Genomic DNA, 23,691 nt, shown 5'->3' with positions numbered 1-23,691 from the left:
GGTTCTACTTAAAAACAATAAACACATGGCTGTTACCTATAAAACCAAGACTGGAGTAAAGCTAACCTTGTGACATAAGGGCAATCGGCACCAATAATATTTGCGTGCATCTTTTCAGTATTTTATCATTTTTTGTAGTGCTGTGCCTTTTTCTTCTCTTCACCCATAGCTGTGAAGGGGCCCTAGTTCATGAGGGTGACTTTCAGCAATACCTGTTTTTTTTTGTTTTGTTTTTAGTGAATAGCACTAAGCACGCTGAGGCTTGTAAGCTAAGACCTGCAGTGGAGACAGTGAAACTACAGTTCCCAGTATGCTTGGTGCAGAATTTCTAAAGAAAACAAAAAGGCTGTCCAGAAGTCACCGGTTTGACATGGTAGTTGACAGCTATGTTTTAGTTCTATGTGGAACTGCGGTATACTATTTTTGTCAATGTTCTCTGCGACAGAAAAGGTTACTTCTGCACCACTTGCAGATTTTGCCCCAAGAAGTATTTTTCACTTGTGGTGAGACAAAGTATGAGATAAGGCTGGATACATGCCCTAGCCAAATTTTATTTTCTGCTTGTGTCTTTTCTTGTGTAAGAACAATTAAATCTGAAGGGAGCAGGAAGTTTCTGTCAAGCCATTAAGAAACCTTTTTGAATGTAACATAATAAATAATGCGTACATTATTCCACGTTTGTTCAAAGTGACTTGCATTCGTTTTGAAATTAAAGTGTGAAACAGTTTTTTTTGTTCTGCTGCAACTTGGGTTTGGCTTGGCTCGGCTCACACAACCTATCCTTCCTCACATGCCAACCTCTTCTTATTTCTTATTCCAAAGGCTAAAATGTTGCTTTATCATGTAGAACCTCAATACAAATAACACAGACAACTGTCATATTTCAAAGGCAAAAGTTTATATATGAATTCATGGGGACAGGAGCAGTCAGCTGCATGTCCAGTTGGCAGAACTTCCATTTGATCTTTTAATCATGAAAACCACAAAAGGTGTGAAAATTCACATCCATTCATTATATAGAAATTATGATTACTTCGTTGTTATACTTAGATATATGGCGTGATGATCAGAAGGTACATAAATGACACAGTCATTAAATATCCAGCCATTCACTGTGAAATGACCGCTCATGGCAAAAGCGTGATACAAGATGGCTGCAGGTGTGAGCTTTGCATGCTCGATAGTGAGGACTTTCCAGTGTTCAAATATATTGATTTTGCACAACTCCTACCCAATCAAATGCTGGTCCTTGGGCCTTTGGCTGTATACGGTCATTGGTATGTCAAACTATTGCTGTTGCTGAGCATGTGAGGCAATGAATACCACATGGGATGTCCCTTTGTGCAAGCCTTGCATTACAAGCTGTTTAGCAGAGTACATTAGTTTACCTGAGGTCATCATACCCCTGGACACGTCTGCAGGCCTTGTCATCAATGAATATCAAAAAAACATAAAAAAGACAAGGTGGATTCCACATAAAATAAAATATGGTTCCACAATTCGACCTAAAAGTAATCATTATCTATCCCAATCACACATTCTCCTTGGTTTGAACAACATATACTAGTCTCTGTTCCCTGCGTACAGAACTTTTTCCTTTTACTATGTACCTACCTTATTACCAGGAACTTATTCATAGGGCTGCTTTATTCCTCTTCTGTTGTATTTCTTGGATAGATTAACCAGTTCTGTTCTCTACTCCTGTTTATTTTCTCTCATTTGCCATGTCCAAAATGGTTCAAAGAGGGCACAGTATATACTAGATTTTTAGGATAACAGTATTATTTCCATTTACAATAATTATATGTTGTCTGAACATATATAGAACATTTTTCCAAAAGCATTTCTACTTCATAGTTGATTAGGTTGTTGCCAAATGCAGCACAAGCACGGTCACTTGCAAGAAAGTTTGTTTACATACTGGGGGCTTACGGCCCACCCATTGCTTTCCATTAGTTGGCTTTGTCGTCACTCTCATTTGCTTGCTGCCCTTTGTTAGCACTCTCTTCTTGTGTTTGGTCCCTCCCTGGGTCATATCCCAAGAACTTGAGTCTTTCTACTTTTCATGCTTTTGGGAGCTATTTTTTAATTTTTGTTGACACACTCTACATAGTATGTCTTTTGCCGGTGGCTCTCTCTGTGTTTCTCTCCTGTCCGCCTGCTGCTTCCCACCGTCTCCTCTGTTGCTTCCTCCCTTTGTCTGTATTTGCTTGCTCCCTATCTCCAGTTGTCCTTGTTGCACCACCTGCCATAAGAAAGAAGAAAAAAAGCACCCTGTATTTCTAACCTGCCCGTTTACTCATAATTGTCCGTGTTTGCTTGTCCCCCTCCCTCTGTTGTCTCCCACGTCATAAGATAAAAAAAACGCTATGAAGCAGACACTACTGGCTGTTGTAGCATTCTTTTCCTTCTAGTTAACCCACTCTCCTTTTTTTTCCTTTTATCATCCTGGTAGCCCCAGCCCTCCCTACTTTTGTTGTCTACGTTGAATAACAAACAAAACACTTTGATGTGGACACATTGTAGAGCGTTTAAAGAGTTGGAAATCTTGATGCGTGTTTCTGGTGGTGTTGTTGCAGTTGGCCCAAAGAAGGCATAATATTGCTCTATTCCAGATGCATGCTTATCTCCTGTGCACAGAAAGGCCATGCTTATGGCATGCAACGCTAGGCCTTTAAATAGACAGCCATTGTGATGGAAGGACTTATAGATCTATTAATCTATATAGAGCAGAAACTCTAGTGCTAGCATTGTAATAGTAAGTCTTAGTGTTAACTACACTGTGATATGAATGTTAACAACATCCCAAGGTTAATTCTGCATTTCATCCTATCAGGAAGTAAACCTGTGACCTGCAAGTCATATACCAAACTCAGCCGGTGGTTCATCATGGAAGGCAGAAAAGGGTGGGTGCAGAAAGTGAAACGGGGGAACAAGCATATGGGATAGAGAGCAAGATAACACATACTTGCGTGGATTGCCCGAAGAAAAAGTAATTACTTTGATATGAGCGCTGAAAGAATACAAGCCATCCAAACAAAAGCATGGTAAGGAGGCTATGCTTCAGGGGAGATGCACAAACAATAAGGGAAAGGAGAGACATTGAACAAGAAGCAAGCAAATGAGGGTTACAAAGCCAGCCAGTGGTAAACAGTGGCTAGCTCATAGGTCTTCAACAAATGCTAAAAGAGCCAACCAACTCAAAATGCATAGAGGCATTTTATAAAATGGATAGCTTGTCCTTCCATTCGTTTAATTATGTATCCAAATGAAAACCAAATTACATGCACTAAAAAAATCATGCTGACAAGAAATGTAACGCAACATGGAAAAAAATGATAGATGCTGTTTGTTTTAAACCTAAAAAGATCGGAAATACCTACTCAAATGTAAGAAGCTGGCTCTCTATGATGTACTAAAAGGAAGTACACAGTGCAGAGAGTCCTGTGGATCCCCAGCTGGTTTACAGCGGTGAAAATAGATAATAGTAACGCTCTCTTTTGTGGTAGTGCAGGCGAGCAGTTAGGCTTATCAGAGGACAGTGCTAAGCATTTGTTGTACTCACAGAGGCAATAAATGAGACACACACTTTAAGAATAATTCCAAGACCAAATTAGAAAATAATACTTCTTTTTATATATGTTTTGAAACCAAGAATGTTCACAAGTAAGTACTGTTTTTGTTCTGAATTTTCACAAGTAAGTAAAATGTTCAAACCTGCGTGCCTTTACGCACAATGCAATGGTATGGAAGGAAACGTCAGTGATGCATAAAGATAGATACAGTTGGTTTCAGGGGTTAACCTTCATGGTTTGGAGTTGTAGTCCTTGTGTCTTCACACTTAGCGGGGAGACAGATCTGGTCCTCCAGAGCACGGGTACCTTCTGGTCATCTCCGGTGTCAGTTGGGCCAGGGAGCTGCAAGGCAGTGAACTGGACTCTGCTTGTTGGTGCCTGCGGTCTGCATGGAAGTAGCTCCTCAACTCCAAGGGAGACTGGCTGTGATTTTTGAAGTGCTGACAGGCTAGCCAAGGCTTTGGTAGTTTTCCAGCTTGCAGGACGAGTCACTCTGTTGAGATTGTTGAGAGAGATGCAAGCAGGCAGGGTTTTACACCAAAAGTCCACTCCTCTTCTGCTGTTGTCACCAGGCAGTGACTCTTCTTCATCCTTCTTCTCTTTATCTGCCAAATCAGGAGTTCTTTAGTTTAGGGGTGCCACCTAAATTCTCAATTTAGGGGCACTAAGGGGAGTACTAGGAAGCAGCCAATGGGTTACCTGCCTTTAGGGTGACTACACCCTCTATATGACCACTTCCGGTTGGAAGTAGGCATAACCCTGACCCTAGAATGTTAATTAACTCCAAAACAAGATGGAGGAATTTGAAAAGTGGTGTCCACATCAGCTAGTCCACCTTCAGAATGGGACTGGCATGGTGTGGGCACACCTCCCAATCTTACTAATTTTCCTGCCTGTCTTGCCGCCAAGAAGTGGGGTCAGGACAGTGGGGTGGTCATCCCCACTATCTGGAGGGACCTGGGTGGCATAACAAAGGTAGCTGGTCCTTTGAAGCTTCCCGTCCTGGAATGTCCATCCTGCCTGGAAGAGGTGATAGCACCTCCACACAGAGCAGGATTTGTTCCTGCCCTCCGAGATCCCTGACTCACCTCAGGAGGTCAGAAATCTGTCTAGGGTGGCCATACTGGTTCAAACTAGTCAGTCAACACATTAGTAGTTCATTTAAGGGGGCACTTCATCACTGGAATCAGAGAGGTTTTATTAATATGAAGTGTTTGATACCAAAGATCCCTACTCTCAGTGAAGCCATAATGTAGCTGGGGAACTTGTATTGACCAGGGTCCAGCACGTATCTAAATTGGCCTCCCTGTCCACTTGCTAAAGAATCGACAACGGCATAGCAGGGGCATGTCTGCTCATGCAGATGTGACCTCACATGTGATATAATGCACCCTGTCTTAAGGCTGGAAGGCCTTCTGTAGGAGTGACTTACAATTATCATATGCTGTGGTAGGGGTCCTGGCACACGGGGATGTGTGACAGATCATTTTTTAACTTCTGTCTGCACCAAGACACACAGCCTGCAATGGCAGCACTGCGTGCGTTTCTTGAGGGGTCATTGAAGGTGGCACAATTAGTGCTGCAGCCTTTAGGGACCTTCTTTATTACCCTTGGCCCTAGGTATCGTGGTACCATCTACAAGGGACTTACAGAGGAGGCTAAAGATTGTGCCAATTTGGGGGAAACATATCTACAATTGTGGGAAAGACATCTAGCACTTGAGACCTGGTTAGAGGGAACCCAAGTACCAGGCAAAAGGTGGGGACTAACCATGTAAAAAAGGGGCCCTTTCCTACACCAAGCAAAAATGAAACCTAAACCAGTCGTAGTACCCAGGCTAGAAAACAGAACGGCTGAACACAATAAACAATTGCCTGGCATAGTTCCAGGGATAGAAGGAATCTTCTTGGAGGCATGCAACAGCAATGCAGATTGGACTCACCAAGAAGTCGAAACACTGGGTGCAAAAAGAAGTGTGCAACTTGTGGCAACATAACATAATCTGCTTTGTTTCATTATCTTGGTAGTCACTTTTATTGATCCAATCTGGAGTAATTTATGTTAATTTGTTTACTGTTTTATCCCTGCTCATAGACTGGCTGCTAGCTACTGCAAAGCCTCAAACATTCATGATAGTGTATCGTTCTTGGCTTGCTTGAGGTGAACCATGATTCAGTTCCTTCCTCTAGTAAATTAGTTGACTTGTCTGTTGTGCAGGGGGGGTGTTCTTCTGTAAAGCCATTACCTCCTTGTTCCAGATTATCCATCAAAGGGTATATTTGATTGCTTCTTTATTTCACAAATGTGGTGTTTATTGTCCTGAAGAGATAATCGCTTATGGACAATATACTTATTTGGCCGTAGCACCAGCTAAAAAGAAGGCTTCACCCATTTATTTACATCTGTTTTTTTATATTCTTTTCTATCCAATATTGTTCTTTATCTAATGTATTATGAAAACAATTTGTACCAAACCATCTGCAACCAGTGCATCCTAAGTGATATATTATTTACATTTTCAGACAAACTTCAATGTACTGTACATTATTACATTTGCACAGCATGTTTTATGCACAAATGTATATAAGATCGATCTCATTTGCCTTTTTAATGTCGAAGCCTCACAATTGGCTATGTGTTGTAACGGAGAACTCCCACACAACAGATGTCTTCATTAAGTGTTTATTTAGATAACACTAAACAAGTGTGACCTCCACCGCGGCCAGGTTAAAATAACCGACCCCAGTGGAATGTCCCAGTTCCTAGGACACCGCGTTCCTATAACAACCTACAAACCTTCTAATATACCCAAGCTACACATTATAACAAATCCTCCTCCTTTACATAATAATACACTACCCCCTTCTGATTTATAACAATAGTAAATGCACATACAACGTATAACCAAAAATAGATTGAAATAATATTACTTACAATTTGTACCACTTTAAATACGGTTATCTTACATAATCTTGCAAATACGAAGGAGGGCGTCTCTGTCTCTGCCCTCTTGTATACAAACATTCCTCCTTAGGAATTTGTACACACCTTGGGACACCTCCGGAAGATCCAGGACATTGTTCACCACCTGGATTAATGTCAGGAGATTCAATCCCTGATGTTTGGGAAGAAGATACACTGTCCTCTACAAAAACCCTTGAGGAAAATGTAGTACCCTTCTCTATATCCTGTGAAGTCTCTCCCCTGGATCCACCCACCTCAACATTAAATGTTAGAGGGTTTGACCCAACTTCTTTAGTAGAACTCGGGCATTCAACCTCTTTAGTAGAACCAACTTCTTTAGTAGAACTCAAACATTCCGAAATTACTCCTTCACTCTCACCCAAAACTGACCCCTCACATTCACTCCTCTGTGTGTTAAACTTTGAGCCCTGCGCACCAAACCTAGCCACTCTCCTAAAATTCCACTTTTCACCATTTTCCAACACAACATGCCATCTGCTGATATGCTTAACCTGAAATGGCCCTCAAAATTTGTTTAATCCTCCGACACACTGTCCCGATTTTATTTTCACCCAATCACCAGGAACTATTCTTTTACTAAGTTTCCTTTCACTTTCCTGACTTTCCCCCTCTACTCCATTTCCTTCCAAAAGAGCTTTAATCCAAAACGGAGTTAGCTTGGTACTAGGCTTTCTGCCCCGCATCAACTCGAAAGGCGAAGATACCGATATGTTGTTTGCCGTAGTTCGATAGGCCCACACCAAATCACTCACAACATTACCTACACTCAGTCCATTTGCCAAAGCTAGCTGAATGGCACCCTTAACCAGCCTATTAGTCCTTTCTACAGTGCCATTTCCGTGGGGATTATAGAGAGACGTGCGTGCATGCTTTACACCACACTCATTTAAGAACTGCTTCATACGATCTGATGTAAGTTGAGTAACATTATCAATGATGAGACAATCAGGAAAACCTTCCTCACTGAAAATTTCTGATAAAATCCTCATTGTAGAGACCGTTGTCACCTCCGCCATAAACTTAACAACTAACCATTTGGTATTCAAATCAACTAAGACAAACGCAAACCTCTGACTGTAACCCACTCCTGCCATAGGACCAATAAAATCACCACAAACTGTATGCCAAGCTATGCCTGGATCCCGCATAGTCCCACACACAGTTTGTTTGCCCACCTTCAACCTTTTCTCACTCTCTATGCATTAAGAACACCTTTCCACCCAGTTTACCACCTCATCGTCCATACCTGGCCACCAAAACTCAGCTCTGAGACGTTTCTTTGACATTGTCTGTCCTAAGTGACCTTCATGGGCTATATCAAATAACCTTTTCCTGACACCTAACGGAGGTATCAACCTTTCTCACCGTACCAAAACTCCATTGCCCAGAATGTACAACTCGTCCAAGACTTTACCATATGGCCTAAGAGCTGGGGGTAATGTGCTTTCTCTCCTTCCTCCTTCCACTATCATTTTGACAACTCCCTTCAGCACCTCATCCTGTGTCAAAGCTCGCTCCCACTCTTCCTCACTCACCGCCCAGAGGGTCCAATGAACAACATCACAGACACTCGCAACTGCACCTTCACTCTCATGCTTCAACACACCCTCTCCATCAACTATCTCCCAATCTAAAGGTAAACGTGATAAACAGTCTGCCTGCACGTTCTTCCACCCTGGTATGTACTCTAAGACATACATATATTCCTGTAACCTTGCTGCTAGCCTAGCCAGTCTTGCAGAACACTTGCCAGCCCCACCGGAAGACAGAATCTTCAACAAAGGTTTGTGGTCGGAACATAGTCACACACGTTCCCCATATGTAGACTCTAAAGTATTCCATGCCCCAAGCTTCGGCCAAAGCTTCTCTCTCAATAATGGAGTAATTGCGCTCTGAATCCGTTAGAAAGCGCGAAGCAAACGCAACAGTCTTTTCACCTGTTGGGTGTATTTGTGCTAACACAGCTCCTATACCACATGCACTCGCATCCACCGTGATTATAGATCTTTTGCTAGTGTCAAGTGGAGTCAAAATGCCAGCGCAGCACACCTCCTCCTTGATGGCCTCAAAACACTCTTGTTGCACTCTGGACCACTCAACTCTTGTCCCTTTCCTCACCAACGCTCTCAAAATCTCAGTCTTAGAGGCAAAGATCTTCACGAATTTTGTGTAATATTCTATCATACCTAAAAAAGACCTCAATTGATCTTTGTCCTGCGGTGATGGGACCAATTTAATAGAATCCAGTAGGTTGCTCTTAGGTTTGATACCTTCCCCCAAAAGTGTATGCCCAAGATATTCATTCTCCCTGACCAAAAACACACATTTCTCTTTCCTCAAAGTCAGTCCAGCATTAGAGATTCTGTCCAGAACCTGTTTCAAAGTGAAATTATGACTCTCCACATTATCTCCAAAAATCAAGATATCATCCTGGAAATATAGTACATTTTCTAAATCATGGAATACTTCAGTCATCACTCTTTGAAACACACTGACTGCTGAACATAACCCAAAAGGCATGCGTTTAAAACGGAACGTGCCCTCGATGGTTATAAAGGAAGTTAAAGATTTAGAGTCATTGTGCAACTTGATCTGATGATATGCATGCTTCAGATCTAATTTTGTGAAGAATTTTTCTACCCTTCAGTAGAGCCAAGAGTTCGTTGATATTAGGGAGTGGAAAATTGTCTGCAACAACACATTGATTCAGGCTCCTCAAATCAACGCAAAATCTCAATTTACCATCAGCTTTGCGTGTGATTACCACTGGAGAAACCCACTCTGACGTCTCCACTGGCTCAATTATTCCCCTTTTTAACATGTCATTTATTAATTTGTTGACTTCCTCTCTTACCAAAACAGGTACTCTTCTAACTTTATGTTGGACTGGAATCGCCCCATGTTTCAATTTAATCCTATGCACGTACCCCTTAAGTTCACCCATTTCCTCACGAAACACATTGTCTGCACCCCTGATAATGTCTTCCAGTGTCACCTCTTGAACAACCATGACAGGATTTTCAGCACGTGGATTTATAGTGATGTGTAAATCGTATTGATGAGCCCACCGAGGATCGGCGGACCAGCTTCCGCAACATATACCTTCCCTTGAATAATCCTTTCACCAAAGGTGATATCAGCTAACATATAGCCTACAATATCGATTTTTTTTCTCCCTGATACCCACCAGGGTTGATATCTTTCGGCAATAGCTTAGTGTTTGGCCACTTGTATCTAAATAAACCCTTTGGTATAATGGTATAAAGAGACCCAGAGTCAACCATTAAATGAATAGCCTGTCCCTTTATAAGGAATTCAGCTGTGGGTCTTTGTTTCCTATTGCATTCGTCCTCCACTATTAATACTCTGTCCGGGCATCCATTCAAACTATCGTCAGATCCTTCTGACAACACTGCTACTCTCATCTTTGCAGTACTTCGACACATCCTGGCAAAATGTCCTTTTTGATTACACTTCCTACAATCCTTTCCCTTCGCGAAACAATTTCTAGCTCCATTACTGTGATTGTGGCTACCACAGTTATTGCATGTTTTCCCAGTTACTTTTACATTTTGACCACCTTTACTGATTTTGTATGTACTTGCACCACTTTTGCTATTAAAAACTTCACAGTCCGTGTGTTGACCAATGACTGACACACCAATTTTTCCTCCCTCTTATCCATTACCCTCATGCAATAGTCCGATTCTTCTATTACTTTAGCTATCTCTATGGCATCTTTTAGAGTCGGATTCTTAGCAGCTCACAACCTTTCTTGTATCTTGCGACTGTAGCACTGTACTATAAGTTGATCGAGTATCATCTCATCTGTCATTGGGCCGAACTGACATTTTAACGATAACTCTCTTAACCTGGTGACAAAGTCATCGATCGACTCACCAGGACATTGTGGCTGAGTATAAAATTTGTGTCGTCTAATCACAATATTCCTACCCTTAGCAAACCTAATCTCTAAACGTTTACGCGCGTCAGAATAAACGTCAACATCAGGTTGATCTTCTTGGATAGGTAACGCCAGTAAGTACTTAAAGATGTGTTGTCCTTGCTTGCCCAAAGCATTCAATAAAATAGCCTTTTTCCTCCCAAGAGAAAATTTGCGCCCATCAATTGCTTCTAAGTAATTATCAAAAACATCTATCCATTCTTCCCACTCCAGCGATGGCTAACCTGGTTGGGATAAAAATGGCGGTGGTGGCATGATGGCATGCAAATCCATGCTGATACAGACACTTAAATATATTAATGTCTATAATAGAAGTAGTTGATCACGTACTGTACGTTGTACCATGCAGTTACACAGACTAACTACAGCAAATGTTAACAAAAATGAATAAATAAATAACCAACATAAATACGATATGTAAATAACAGTGTGCACTTGGTATGCGCTCAACACATCAAACTGAAGATTTAAGGCTTTGAGTCAATGTCACATTGACAGCGGTAACTTTCCCACTGTGCTGCAAGAAATTGCCTGTAAACAATCGGTTGGGCAACAATATGCTTTTAAGGACCTTTCTTCTAATGTCCACAACTGGAACCAAAGGTCCTTTCCTCTAAAGTCGTAGCGCCGGAAACGCTCTCCGACACTCCCACTTGCCATCAATACGGAGCAGAAAAGTCACCGTGCTCGACGTATTCCACTTGTGGGAAACAGATCAGCGAGGTGAGTTGCAAACTCCTGTCCGACGTGCTGTACCATTGCGCTCCACGCAGCCAGTCTCACGCGCAAGCAGATGTTCGGTACCGCCGCGCTCCACACCACACGCGTGCAGTGTTTAATTACCGTTGATATCTCCAGTCACATGCGCTGTACAAATAAATATCGGATATTAGCGCGCTCCACGCAGCTCATGCACGATCTTTTGTCACCGTTGATTTCCTCCAACAAACGGTAACGTTAGACACCATCCACGGTGTTTAATTACCATTGATTTCCACCAGTCTCACGCTCTGCACAAATAAATATCGGATATCAGTGCGCTCCACGCAGCGCGCACACGGTCTTTTGTCACCGTTGATTTCCACCAACAAATGGGAACATTAGACACCATCCACGGCTTGAACTCACACACCGTACCTACAAAATATCTCAGCGAAGCATAGGATAGGCAAAGTTCTTTCCTCTTCGAAGTCCCAGAATCACTGCACGCTAGTCCGTAGAGGTCACACTACTCCTTAGCCGTAGCCAGCTCCAACTCATCACCAAAATTATGTTGTAACAGAGAACTCCCATACAACGGATGTCTTCATTAAGTGTTTATTTAGATAACACTAAACAAGTGTGAACTCCACCGCGGCCAGGTTAAAATAACAGACCCCGGTGGAATGTCCCAGTTCCTAGGACACCGCGTTCCTATAACAACCTACAAACATTCTAATATACCCAAGCTACACATTATAACACTATGTTACTTAAGTAGTATTTCAGTTGCTCGAGTAGGGGTTCAAAGAGCACCACTGTTGGTGCTGTTAGTTAAGATTTCTCCCGCAACTGACTTGCTCAATTTCTACACATGTCTACCTATAGTATGCAAACATTTTCACTTAAGAAGCATTTATATGTCAAGGCATGATTAACAAGACTAAGCATAAATACAGGTTATTAATATACTTTAAAAATGAGAACTCCCGCAACTGACTTGCTCAATTTCTACACATGTCTGCCTATAGTATGCAAACATTTTCACTTAAGAAGCATTTATATGTCAAGGCATGTACAACAAGACTAAGCATAAATACAGGTTATTAATATACTTAAAAAATGTGAAAATAAACTGTACATATATACAAGGGAAAGCAAAACAAGAAAAAAAGTGTAAAAGAAGGTGATATTTGTACAGCAAACACATTTCAAGTACAACCGCATCTTCAAGGCCAATGTTTTTTCGATTTGTTTACAGACCAGGAATCAACCTTGAGACTGACATCGCTTCCGTTCTGTTAGATACAGCTTCCAGAATTTAAAATTATCCGAATCAAGGGTTACGTTTGAATTTTCATAGCAACATTGAAGAAAGCTATATTGATGATAAATCTTGCAGAATACATTTAGGTAATAAATGTTATTTTAAATGATTCTAAAAATGATCAGATTTTTTTTGGGCTATTATCGGACAAAATGTCTCCTGAAAATAATTCTCTACTTTGCTAGGTGGGTACCTATCATGTTGGCATACACCTCTATGGGTTTCCAGTAACCCCATTCCCATTTTTTAACATTTTTGATCCATGTTCCCGTTCAAAGTTCCTACAACAATATTATAGGGGTTACATTCATTTCATATTTGATTCTAAAGTGTTCTGTGTTGCATTGCAGCTAGCTTTCCATGGAGCATTGCTTTGTTCGAGAAGTGGATATCAAAAGGATACTTTTTGCTTCTTTCAGTGGATTACTGTTGTTCATTTAATACCTGGTTCTCAAGTGAACTTTACTAAGCAGCCCATTGTTTATTAACTCGTTTAAGAAGTAGAATTCAAAAGCATACATTTTGTTGATTTTCCTTTATTTCTACGCATTATTATTCTGTGAATTTCTGTGAAAAGATGTAATCATCCATTTAAATATCTAGTTTGCTGATTCAGGGATGCCTTGTGTGGGAACTGGTTTGTGTGCTCCGTGGTATACAGAGGCTCCTGGGGATCAATTTTGTTCCCTTGGGGCCTTTTACCTCTGACGTTTCAGGGTCTATTAATGTACCCCAAACTGGGCAACAAGTACGTCCTTCTAGCCTTTGGACCTCAGGATAGCAAAGAAGTGTAATACAAGGCGTATTTCCTGTGTTGTATGAGAGTCTCAGTATTCAGATCAGTGACGAGAGTACAATAAATCAATGTCCAACCAATGCTTTTTATTTAAGAAGAGAATGTATTGTATTCTAGATACACAACTATTAACCAGATTGAGGTCTTTATACAGTGCTTTGGGAGCAGTCCTATTCTGTGGCTAATGATGGTGGTTATTGCCATTTGTAACTCTGTAATCCCCTGCTTTGGTGAACAGGTCGCCTCACCAGCTGCAGTTTCTTACTTAACTTGTTTGCTGACGATACCAGGCCGCAACATAGAACTTGCATTAGCAAAGCCAATAGGTCTCTTCTTTGACTGCCACTGTCTTTGGCAATATTTTGTAGCCATGCTGTAAAGCAGCAGGGTTAACTTAATAAAGACGTGCATAAGTGCTGGCTGCATTCTTTGTTTTTTTTTATATTTTGCATTTGTGCCCCTGAGGCAACACGGGGGAGTGTGCAGACAACGAAGAGTGGTCAGGAGTGGTTAGGGGCAAGCAGCAAAAATGTGCCTCAAAGAAAAACTGACTGTGCAGTTTGATTTCGTTTGGAAATTCAGTTATAAAATACACCCATCTAGTTCACTTATTAGTCTTTGCTCTAATATTTAAATTAGTGTTTGGTGAACATTAAAATATATTTGATACACCACTCTGTTCAGAAATAATCACTTTTGCAAGAAGCGTCTTCAACCTTAACCATCCTAAATGAGAGAATACAGCGGTATTTATGAACGAAACAATAAAATACAACATTTCATTTGGAAAAGGTTTCTCTTTTTTTTCATCCACAGACGCAACAGTGATGCCTAAAGTACTTGAAGATAGAAATTCCATTTCCCACACTAGTACAACAAGAAAAGGAAACTGGGGTCTTCTGGTTACTGGAGTCATTGGTGGCACACTGGTGACCCTTTATGCTGTAGCCACGCCATTTGTAACTCCTGCACTTAGAAAGATTTGCCTGCCTTTTGTGCCTGCAACTACAACTCAACTTCAGAATGTTTTGAAAATGCTCCAGAACAGATCTGGATCTTTGGTTGACATTGGAAGTGGAGACGGCCGCATTGTAAGTTCAAGATATTTGTGAATAATGTATGTTTTGTTAAGAATGATACATGACTGAGTTAAGTTATTTGATAAAAGTGGGGGCTGTGGGAAGATGACCGAGAAGGCACATACATTCATTGATTTAATACCAAAAGACTTCATGGTGCCCGGTTAGAAACATGGAAACTGAAAGAGAATGCTGCCCAGCATGGAAGCATTTTTTTCCAATCTATATTTGTGTGTAATACATGAGTAATGATAATTGTCATGTTGGATCCAATATGCAAATAATGAGTTAACATGATTGCAGTCAAAACTATTTTAATCTGAGGTATGGAAGTGTGTTTATTAACATAATTTAGGTCTGTCACATTCTTACGAAAACTCCTTCGCTAAAACGTGTGCTGCTTCTTTCATTCAATCCTGTATTCGCACCTTCCCATAATGCCCCAGTGTGCAACTTCTCTACTTAAGACCTCTGCAGAGCAAAGATAGTTGATGTAATGGATTATTCCTACAGTTATGATTACAAACTGTCAATTAGTTTCTAGTGTTCTTGATGTGTTGCAATTCCAAGGTCCTACTGCTGTAGTTCCGCTGCGAAAACTGGCCCTTTTCATTTGTGTAAAATGTTTGTGTTGAAATGTTTCATGTTTTGTTCAAACATCTCCGGATGGCAGTAGCATAGAAGACGCTGGGTGCTTTCTTAAAATAGGATAGTGCTTATGTGTTAAGGTAATGACATTTAATCTTCTAATTTGCTAAAAAAAAAAAAAAGATTGTTACTTACAATCATGCCATGATGAATCTACTATTTTTTCAACTCCTTTGTTATGCAACAATTGTGTGTAAGAACCCCTTAATTTTGGGGTGGGCCTTCCTTGATACTGCTAGGGATGATGTCTGAACCTTTTCTGATTTTTCTGCTCATTTGGGGCTTAGAATGATTTCTGATTTTTGACTCTTCTGCATAATTCTGAATTTGAGCCTTTATTACATTTATTCTGTATGGTTTGATTTTGAGACTTTCATAATAAAACCCTTTAGCTCCACCCCCCCTGATCTAGAAGGCAATTATTGAGTTGTTCCAGTTACTTGTTTTACAAGTCTGTTGGATTTTTGTGTGTGGGGTTGCCTTTTTATGCAATCCTTTCTAGTGGGACAGGCTTATGAGGTAAAATTTGGGGTTTCAGAATTTTGGGATGTCCTAAAACATTTGTGTATGGTTTTTGCTCCCCCAAAGTGGTAGCAAAGGATGGCTGCCTCATAAAGAGCACCTCCTCTTTGTAATTGATCCCTAGAAGGACAAGGTTGTGTCCTGCAGCATGGGGTCAGGTAATTGCCTGAAACTCTTTTTTTTCCCAGGATGGTATCCTCTGTTGCTGTAGGCTCGTTCCTTACTGTGAATTTTTCTAAATATTTGGAGTCTGGCGTGGCCTGGATGTAAATCTTCCCAAGCTTGGCTATCTCTTGGATTGCCCAAAACCTCAGATTGCATGACATGTGACTCACTTCATGGGACATTTCAAAGACCAAAACTGGTTTCCTTGTATTGACTTGTGTAACGCCTACAACACTGGGTTCCCTCTCTTCCCTACAACTGCTGCTGCAGCTGATAGTAATTAGCTAATCAAAGCTGACAAGAAGCAAATGCCTGGAAGTCTGGAGGAGTGGTTAAACTGTCTATGCAAAGTTACAGTTACTTTGCTCATACAATTGTGATGTGAACAAACGTATTGCTTTTTTACTAAAAGAAAACCATCTTCTCCTTATTAATTATAGTAATAATGGCCAGACAAAAAGAAAAAACGATTACTGCTTGTTTTACAATTTATATGGAGTGATGCACACGGGTAGATCACGTTCAGAGATGTTGATACAAGTACAGCCAGGGTTTGACTATATAGCAAAAAGAACAGATGATGGACGGAATGCTGAACAATGCAAACATTCACCCCAGTTACAAAGATCTGGGTTTAATCCATTGTATTTTTGCTCACCATGCCAACCCAGTTTGGACCCAGCCATATGCAAATCAGTCTTTACCCCATTCCTCATGAGAATAGTCCAGCCTGAACCACCAAGCCAGGTCCACCCTGGACCTGAAACAAGCATCCTGGGACCGGTTTCAGGGTATCACCATTTTTTCAGCCAGGCTAGCTTGATTCCAGTGGCATAGTGAGCCTCGGACCCATGTCTAGCCATACCCGGCGCACTTAGGGCAACAAAAGCAAAAAGAACAGATGATGGACGGAATGCTGAACAATGCAAACATTCACCTCCAGTTGCAAAGATCTGAATTTAATCCATTGTTATTTTGCTCACCATGCCACCCCAGTTTGGACCCAGCCCTATGCAAATCAGTCTTGACCTTGTTCCTTGGACCAGAAACAAACATCCTGGGACCGGTTTCAGTGTATCACCATTCATCGGTCGGGCTAGCTTGATTCCAGTGGCATAGTGAGCCCAGGACCCACGCCTGGGCATACCCAGCGCACTTAGGGCGCTAAAAGCAAAAAGAACAGATGATGGGTGGAATGCTGAACAATGCAAACATTCACCCCAGTCCCAGAGATCTGGGTTTTATCCAACGTTTTTTTGCTCACCATGTCACCCCAGTTTGGACCCAGCCATATGCCAATCAGTCTTGACTCTGTTCCTCATGAGAACAGTCCAGCCCGTACTGCCAAGCCAGGTCCACCCTAGACCAGAAAAAGCATCCTGGGGCCGGTTTCAGGGTATCACCCTTCATCAGCCAGGCTAGCTTGATTCCAGTGGCCCGGGACCCATGTCTGGGCATACCCGGTGCACTTAGGGTGACGAAAGCAAAAAGAACAGATGATGGACAGAATGCTGAACAGTGACATGGGTAGTAAATAAAATGATGGATTTAGGCCCAGATCTCTGTCCAGGGGGTGAATGTTTGACATTGTTCAGCATTCTGTCCATCACTTGTTCTTTTTGCATTCAAAGAGAAGATAGGCACAAGCACCAAGATAAACAAGCATTTGCAAAGCCAGTAGGTCTCTCCTATTCCAGATCTACCTGCTTTGTCACTGCCTTTTGTTTTAGCCATGTTGCATAGCAGCGTGGCTAAAAGTAAAAAAGTAAAACTAAAAAACAGAAAACCATATAATGCTGTCAATGCAGGCTGTGTCGTAATGCTTATTTAAAAAAAAAAAAAAACTTTCAACCATGAACAACAAGGCTGATTTGCCAGTACTTGTTTCTCTCCCTGTTTTATCTTTCTTGCTCCTACCCTCTTGCTCCATCTCGTGTTTTACTTTCTCCCTCTCCTTTATTGTTTATGCTATTCATTTTCCTCCTTCCCACTCTCTTCTTCTCCCAAGCGAGAAAAATGGTCGAGTCATTTATCTATCCGGAGCAATTAAGTCAAATGGACAGAACAAGATGGACTAGTGACAATTGATCTTAAATAAATCTATGAGAGCTACGTATAGGCCCCATTACTAACTATACATTGCAATTACAAAGTAAAAATCACATGCTTGTGGCATTGTTTTATGCAGTTCCAGGATAGTATGTTATTTCGCACCCAAATAAACAAATATTAACATTGAAATATCATAAGCAAGATAACAAATGGCTTGACCTGCAATGAACTTAAACAAAGCATAACATCCTATATATATATCAGGGATGTGGAATTCCTATCGGGACATCTTGTTTGGGGTCAAGGGCAACAAGTTTTTATGTTTACTTTGTCCTTGGGACAAGTAGGCCCAACCCCCTGCAGCACAAACCCTTTGGCTGCCTGTTTACAGAGAGTGGCACTCTCTGCAGTTGAGGTAATGTGTTTCCAAAAGATAATGCTGTTCGAACTTGTATTTATGGTTCATTATTTGAAAGCCTTCATTATGAGGGTGCGCGCTGTAAATAAATGTTTTAAGGTCACACTTCACTACTGACGTTGGTTCCAGTACAAAAAAAAAAAAACGTGTACACCCATGTTTGAAAAGTTTAGGCTAAGAGGCTAAGTATAATGCTCCCAGAATGCTCTCTGATTATATGCAAATGAAGTGTCATTTAGTAAAATGTGTTGATGCATGCTAGTATTTCCCAAAAATATTTCTAATGGAAAATCAGTGTAACCATTTTCAACACGATTATGGGAAGCATGAAAATAAACAAACACTGACAAAGCCAACTGATCTGACATATTTTCATCAATGCGTGTCTTGTTTTGACATGGCTTTTGTAACACTTTATTGTTGTGGGAGCTACCAGGCCCTCAACATTGTAACAAACATTGGCAAAACCCCCCCAAAAAGTTTTTGAACTCTTAAAGCACACGTTGCCACCAGCGGCATAACAAAGGCCCCGCAGCCGCCCTCCAGAGGGCCCCTTCAGCACAGCACCTGCCCTGAGTGAGACTGGAGAGGGGGCTCCTCCATGTTCTTTGCAAAGGGGCACCCGCCAGTTTCGTTACGTCACTGATTGCCACTGTAGTTCCTGACACTGAACAAAACTACTTTGTGTGGCAATATGCTCCTTGTGGAAGAGCAGAATGTGATCACTCACAGTAAAGCCAGCCGAAAGAGAGAGAAATAGAAGTTTAATAAAAACAAAATGTCTTTGTTAACACCAGACCTAATTAGGGACCAAGACCCACATGTAGGTAGCTTTTTGCATGTCGCAAAAAGCGACTTTCGCTGTTTGCGACGTGCAAAAAGCACATTGCGATGCACAAACCCAGTTTTGCGATTCAGTAACCTGGTTACCGAATCACAAAACGGGTTTGCGACTCGCAATTAGTAAGGGGTGTTCCCTTCCTAATTGCAACTCGCAGTGCAATGTAGGATTGTTTTGTGACCGCGAACGCGGCCGCAAACCAATCGCATTTTGCACCCATTTCAAATGGGTGCTAACACTTTCGCAAAAGGGAAGGGATCCCCATGGGACCCCTTCCCCATTGTGAATGTCACTGTAAAAAAAAATTCAGAGCAGGCAGTGGTCCTGCGGACCACTGCCTGCTCTGAAAAAATGAAACTAAAACGTTTCATTTTTCGTTTTTGTTATGCATCTCGTTTTCCTTTAAGGAAAACGGGCTGCATTACAAAAAAAAACTGCTTTATTGAAAAGCAGTCACAGACATGGTGGTCTGCTGTCTCCAGCAGGCCACCATTCGCGAGGGGGTCGCAAATTGCGACCCACCTCATGATTATTCATGATGTGGGCATTTGCGAAGCCCTTGCGAATCACAGATGGTGTCGAGGACACCATCCTACATTCGGATTTGCGACTCGCAATTTGCAGGTCACAAATCTGAACCTACCTACATGTGGCCCCAAATTCTTAAAGAAAGTCACAAAAGTGCACCCATGGTATATGTCGTACCCCTATAAATATTTGTGAACTGTATTTTAGCATGGGTAAATACGATGTGTAGATTTGCTCATGTGAAAATCTATCGAGCATTTGCAAGTTCATTTTCCCTCCAGCCACTTTCTTCCCAACCCTGGAAGAAGTTCTAATTCTGCCATTGTCAGGAGTAAATGTCCAACCTTTCTTATTATGGGAAAATATTAGAGAGAAGCTGGTAAAAATCTTTAAAACATGCAGGTTAGTAGGTTTGCAGACTCAAAGGCATTCCAGCCCTGGAACTATTGCTTACTGCTTCCTCCAGCCCCATTATGCAGATCTGCAGAAAGGTGGCAAAATAAGGAAATTGCTACAGTAGGGATTGAAACTGCAAGTATTCAAGCCCTACTATGGTAGTAGCCCTGGCATAATCAGAGAGGCTATTAATTGCTGCCATAATTTGTCGCCACACTACATGGCACCAAAGGGACAAGTAGATCTTTTTACCGGACAAGTAGATTTGAGAAGCAACCTGTCCCCTGGACAAGTAGATATTTTAATAAATTCCACACCCCTGATTATATTTAATAAGATGTAATTCCTAAACCAGAGATGGCAGATATATCATGTTTGGTATCTGTGAACTTGAACGATAAACCCTCTATGATGGTAAAGTCTGATTTATCATTAGAAGTTTGAAATTGCCACTTTTAGAAAGTTGGCCTTTTCCTGCCGTTAGCCCTCTGTACCTACATTCTACCTTAGGCCACACGAGCGAGTGTAACGGACAGTTGAGACTTTGTGAATTCATCCCAGACTGTCACACATTAATGGGATTAGCAGACCCTGAACTGGCCATTTACTGACTTACTGGGGGGGTGGATGCAGAGCTAAGCACAGCCCTACTTACACATGGATAGGGATAGGCTGGACTCTGCCTCTACTCAATAGGCTTAACAACACTGTATTGTCAGTGCAGCCAGCTAGGAGCCAGGCCAGGGGAGGCAGGAAACTCCTGAAACTTCAGACAACCCTTCCGGAAACATTTCCCAACTTCTAAGAGAAGGATATAAAAAAAGGGCTCTCAGACCCACTCTTAAGTTCACTACTGGACCTGCGGAAGGACTCTCAGAGGACTACCTACTGCTGTGACCAACTGTACACTCTACCAGACTGCTGCTGTACATGAAGGGACTGCTTTTCTGCCTGGAGTCTGCTTCAGTAGCTAGCCCTTCTGTGGTGTCCTGTATTTTCACCTGCACCCAGGACATCAGAAGTAACCCTAATGGGTAGTTTAACTGGCCTCCTGTTCAGAGCCACAGGGACATAACAGGTTTCCAGCCTCTAGAACCTGCACCTGGACCCAGCCTGAGTGACTCTTGAACCCCCAAGAGGTCTCCACCCACACCTGGACAAGTGGTTGTGGTGCTAAAGGTGCCCAACTGGCCATTTTCTAAAAATGAGGACTTGCTATATTGAACACTAAACTTTACAAATTCATAACTCCGGTTTGACTAATTGGATTTTGATAAGTTGTGGTGTCAAATTTTCTATAAATTGGTTTGGGATTTTTGTTGTGTTGTGTTTTCACTGTATTGCTGTCTGTCTGCTGTTTAAATTCTTTGCACATTGCCTCTAAGTTTACAGGGATGTGGAATTCCTAACGCCGACGCCCGGGACATCTTGTTTGGGGTCAAGGGCAACAAGTTTTTCTGTTTACTTTGTCCTTGGGACAAGTAGGCCCAACCCTCTGCAGCACAATCCCTTTGGCTGCCTGTTTACAGAGAGTGGAACTCTCTGCAGTTGAGGTAATGTGTTTCCAAAAGATAATGCTGTTCGAACTTGTATTTATGGTTCATTATTTGAAATCCTTCATTATTAGGGTGAGTGCTGTAAATAAATGTTTTAAGGTCACACTTCACTACTGATGTTGGTTCCAGTACAAAAAAAAAAAACGTGTATACAGGTTTGAAAAGTGTAGGCTATGAGGCTAAGTATAATGCTCCCAGAATGCTCTCTGATTAGATGCAAATGAAGTGTCATTTAGTAAAATGTGTTGGTGCATGCTAGTATTTCCCAAAAATATTTCTAATGGAAAATCAGTGTAACCATTTTCAACACGATTATGGCAAGCATGAAAATAAACAAACACTGACAAAGCCAACTGATCTGACATATTTTTATAAGTCTTTTAGTTTCATCAATGCATGTCTTGTTTTGACATGGCTTTTGTAACACTTTATTGTTGTGGGAGCTATCAGGCCCTCAACACTGTAACAAACACTGGCAAAAAAAAAAACCAAAACGTTTTTGAACTCTAAAAGGACACGTTGCCACCAGTGGCAAAACAAAGGGCCGCAGCCGCCCTCCTGGGGGCCCCTTCAGCACAGCACCTGGCCTGAGTGAGTCTGGAGAGGGGGCTCCTCCATGTTCTTTGCAAAGGGGCACCCTCCAGTTTCGTTACGTCAATGATTGCCATTGTAGTTCCTGACACTGAACAAAACTACTTTGTGTGCCAATATGCTCCTTGTGGAAGAGCAGAATGCGATCGCTCACAGTAAAGCCAGCCGAAAGAGAGAGAAATAGAAGTTTAATAAAAACAAAATGTTTTGTTAACACCAGACCTAATTAGGAACCAAGACCCACATGTAGGTAGCTTTTTGCACATTGCGATGCACAAACCCAGTTTTGCCATTCGGTAACCTGGTTACCGAATCGCAAAACGGGTTTGCAACTCGCAATTAGGAAGGGGTGTTCCCTTCCTAATTGCGACTCGCAGTGCAATGTAGGATTGTTTTGTGACCGCGAACGCGGGCGCAAACCAGTCGCAGTTTTCACCCATTGTGAATGTCACTGTAAACATTTTTTCAGAGCAGTCAGTGGTCCTGCGGAACACTGCCTGCTCTGAAAAAATGAAACGAAAACGTTTCATTTTTCGTTTTTGTAATGCATCTCATTTTCCTTTAAGGAAAACGGACTGCATTACAAAAAAAAAAAAAAAAAAGCTTTATTAAAAAGCAGTCACAGACATGGTGGTCTGCTGTCTCCAGCAGGCCACCATCCCTGTGAGGGCCGCCATTCGCAAGGGGGTCGCAAATTGCGACCCACCTCATGATTATTCATGAGGTGGGCATTTGCGAAGCCCTTGCGAATCACAGATGGTGCCATCCTACATTCGGATTTGCGACTCGTAAATTGCGAGTCTCTCTGACTCGTAATTTGCGGGTCGCAAATCTGAACCTACTGACATGTGGCCCCAAATTCTTAAAGAAAGTCACAAAAGTGCACCCATGGTATATGTCGTACCCCTATAAAATATTTGTGAACTGTATTTTAGCATGGGTAAATACGATGTGTAGATTTGCTCATGTGAAAATCTATTGAGCATTTGCAAGTTCATTTTCCCTCCAGCCACTTTCTTCCCAACCCTGGAAGAAGTTCTGATTCTGCCATTGTCAGGAGTAAATGTCCAACCTTTCTTATTATGGGAAAATATTAGAGAGAAGCTGGTGAAAATCTTTAAAACATGCAGGTTAGTAGGTTTGCAGACTCAAAGGCATTTCAGCCCTGGAACTATTGCTTACTGCTTCCTCCAGCCCCAGTATGCAGATCTGCAGAAAGGTGGAAAAATAAGGAAATTGCTACAGTAGGGATTGAAACTGCAAGTATTCAAGCCCTACTAAGGTAGTAGCCCTGGCATAATCAGAGAGGCTATTATCAGAGCTCTTACATAATGAGATTGCTGCCATATTTGTCGCCACACTACATGGCACCAAAGGGACAAGTAGATCTTTTTACAGGACAAGTAGATTTGAGAAGCAACCTGTCCCCTGGACAAGTAGATATTTTAATAAATTCCACACCCCTGTATATATATATAGACATATATATATATGTTGGGGCAGTGTGTCACTTATCACAGGCAAGGTAGTTCCACTCTACGGCAGGCAT

At 41.7% G+C, this 23,691-nt stretch overlaps 1 protein-coding gene across 3 annotated transcripts in view; it reads left to right on the top strand.

Moving 5' to 3' along the window:
• ATPSCKMT (ATP synthase c subunit lysine N-methyltransferase) overlaps positions 1-23,691 on the top strand; it is a 253,696-nt gene that overhangs the window by 3,564 nt on the left and 226,441 nt on the right. For 2 of the 3 annotated variants that reach the window (XM_069219693.1, XM_069219695.1), the window contains exon 2: positions 14,163-14,437. In XM_069219693.1, coding sequence (XP_069075794.1) covers positions 14,174-14,437 — 264 coding nt within the window. In that variant the 5' untranslated portion in view covers positions 14,163-14,173. Of the gene's footprint in view, positions 1-12,484; positions 12,637-14,162; positions 14,438-23,691 lie in introns of all 3 variants that reach the window. The other variant, XM_069219694.1, reaches the window with a different exon arrangement.

This window comes from Pleurodeles waltl, chromosome 2_2 (assembly GCF_031143425.1).
Source record: "Pleurodeles waltl isolate 20211129_DDA chromosome 2_2, aPleWal1.hap1.20221129, whole genome shotgun sequence".
Classification (NCBI taxonomy): domain Eukaryota; kingdom Metazoa; phylum Chordata; class Amphibia; order Caudata; family Salamandridae; genus Pleurodeles; species Pleurodeles waltl.
This window is presented reverse-complemented; position numbering and strand designations above follow the sequence as displayed.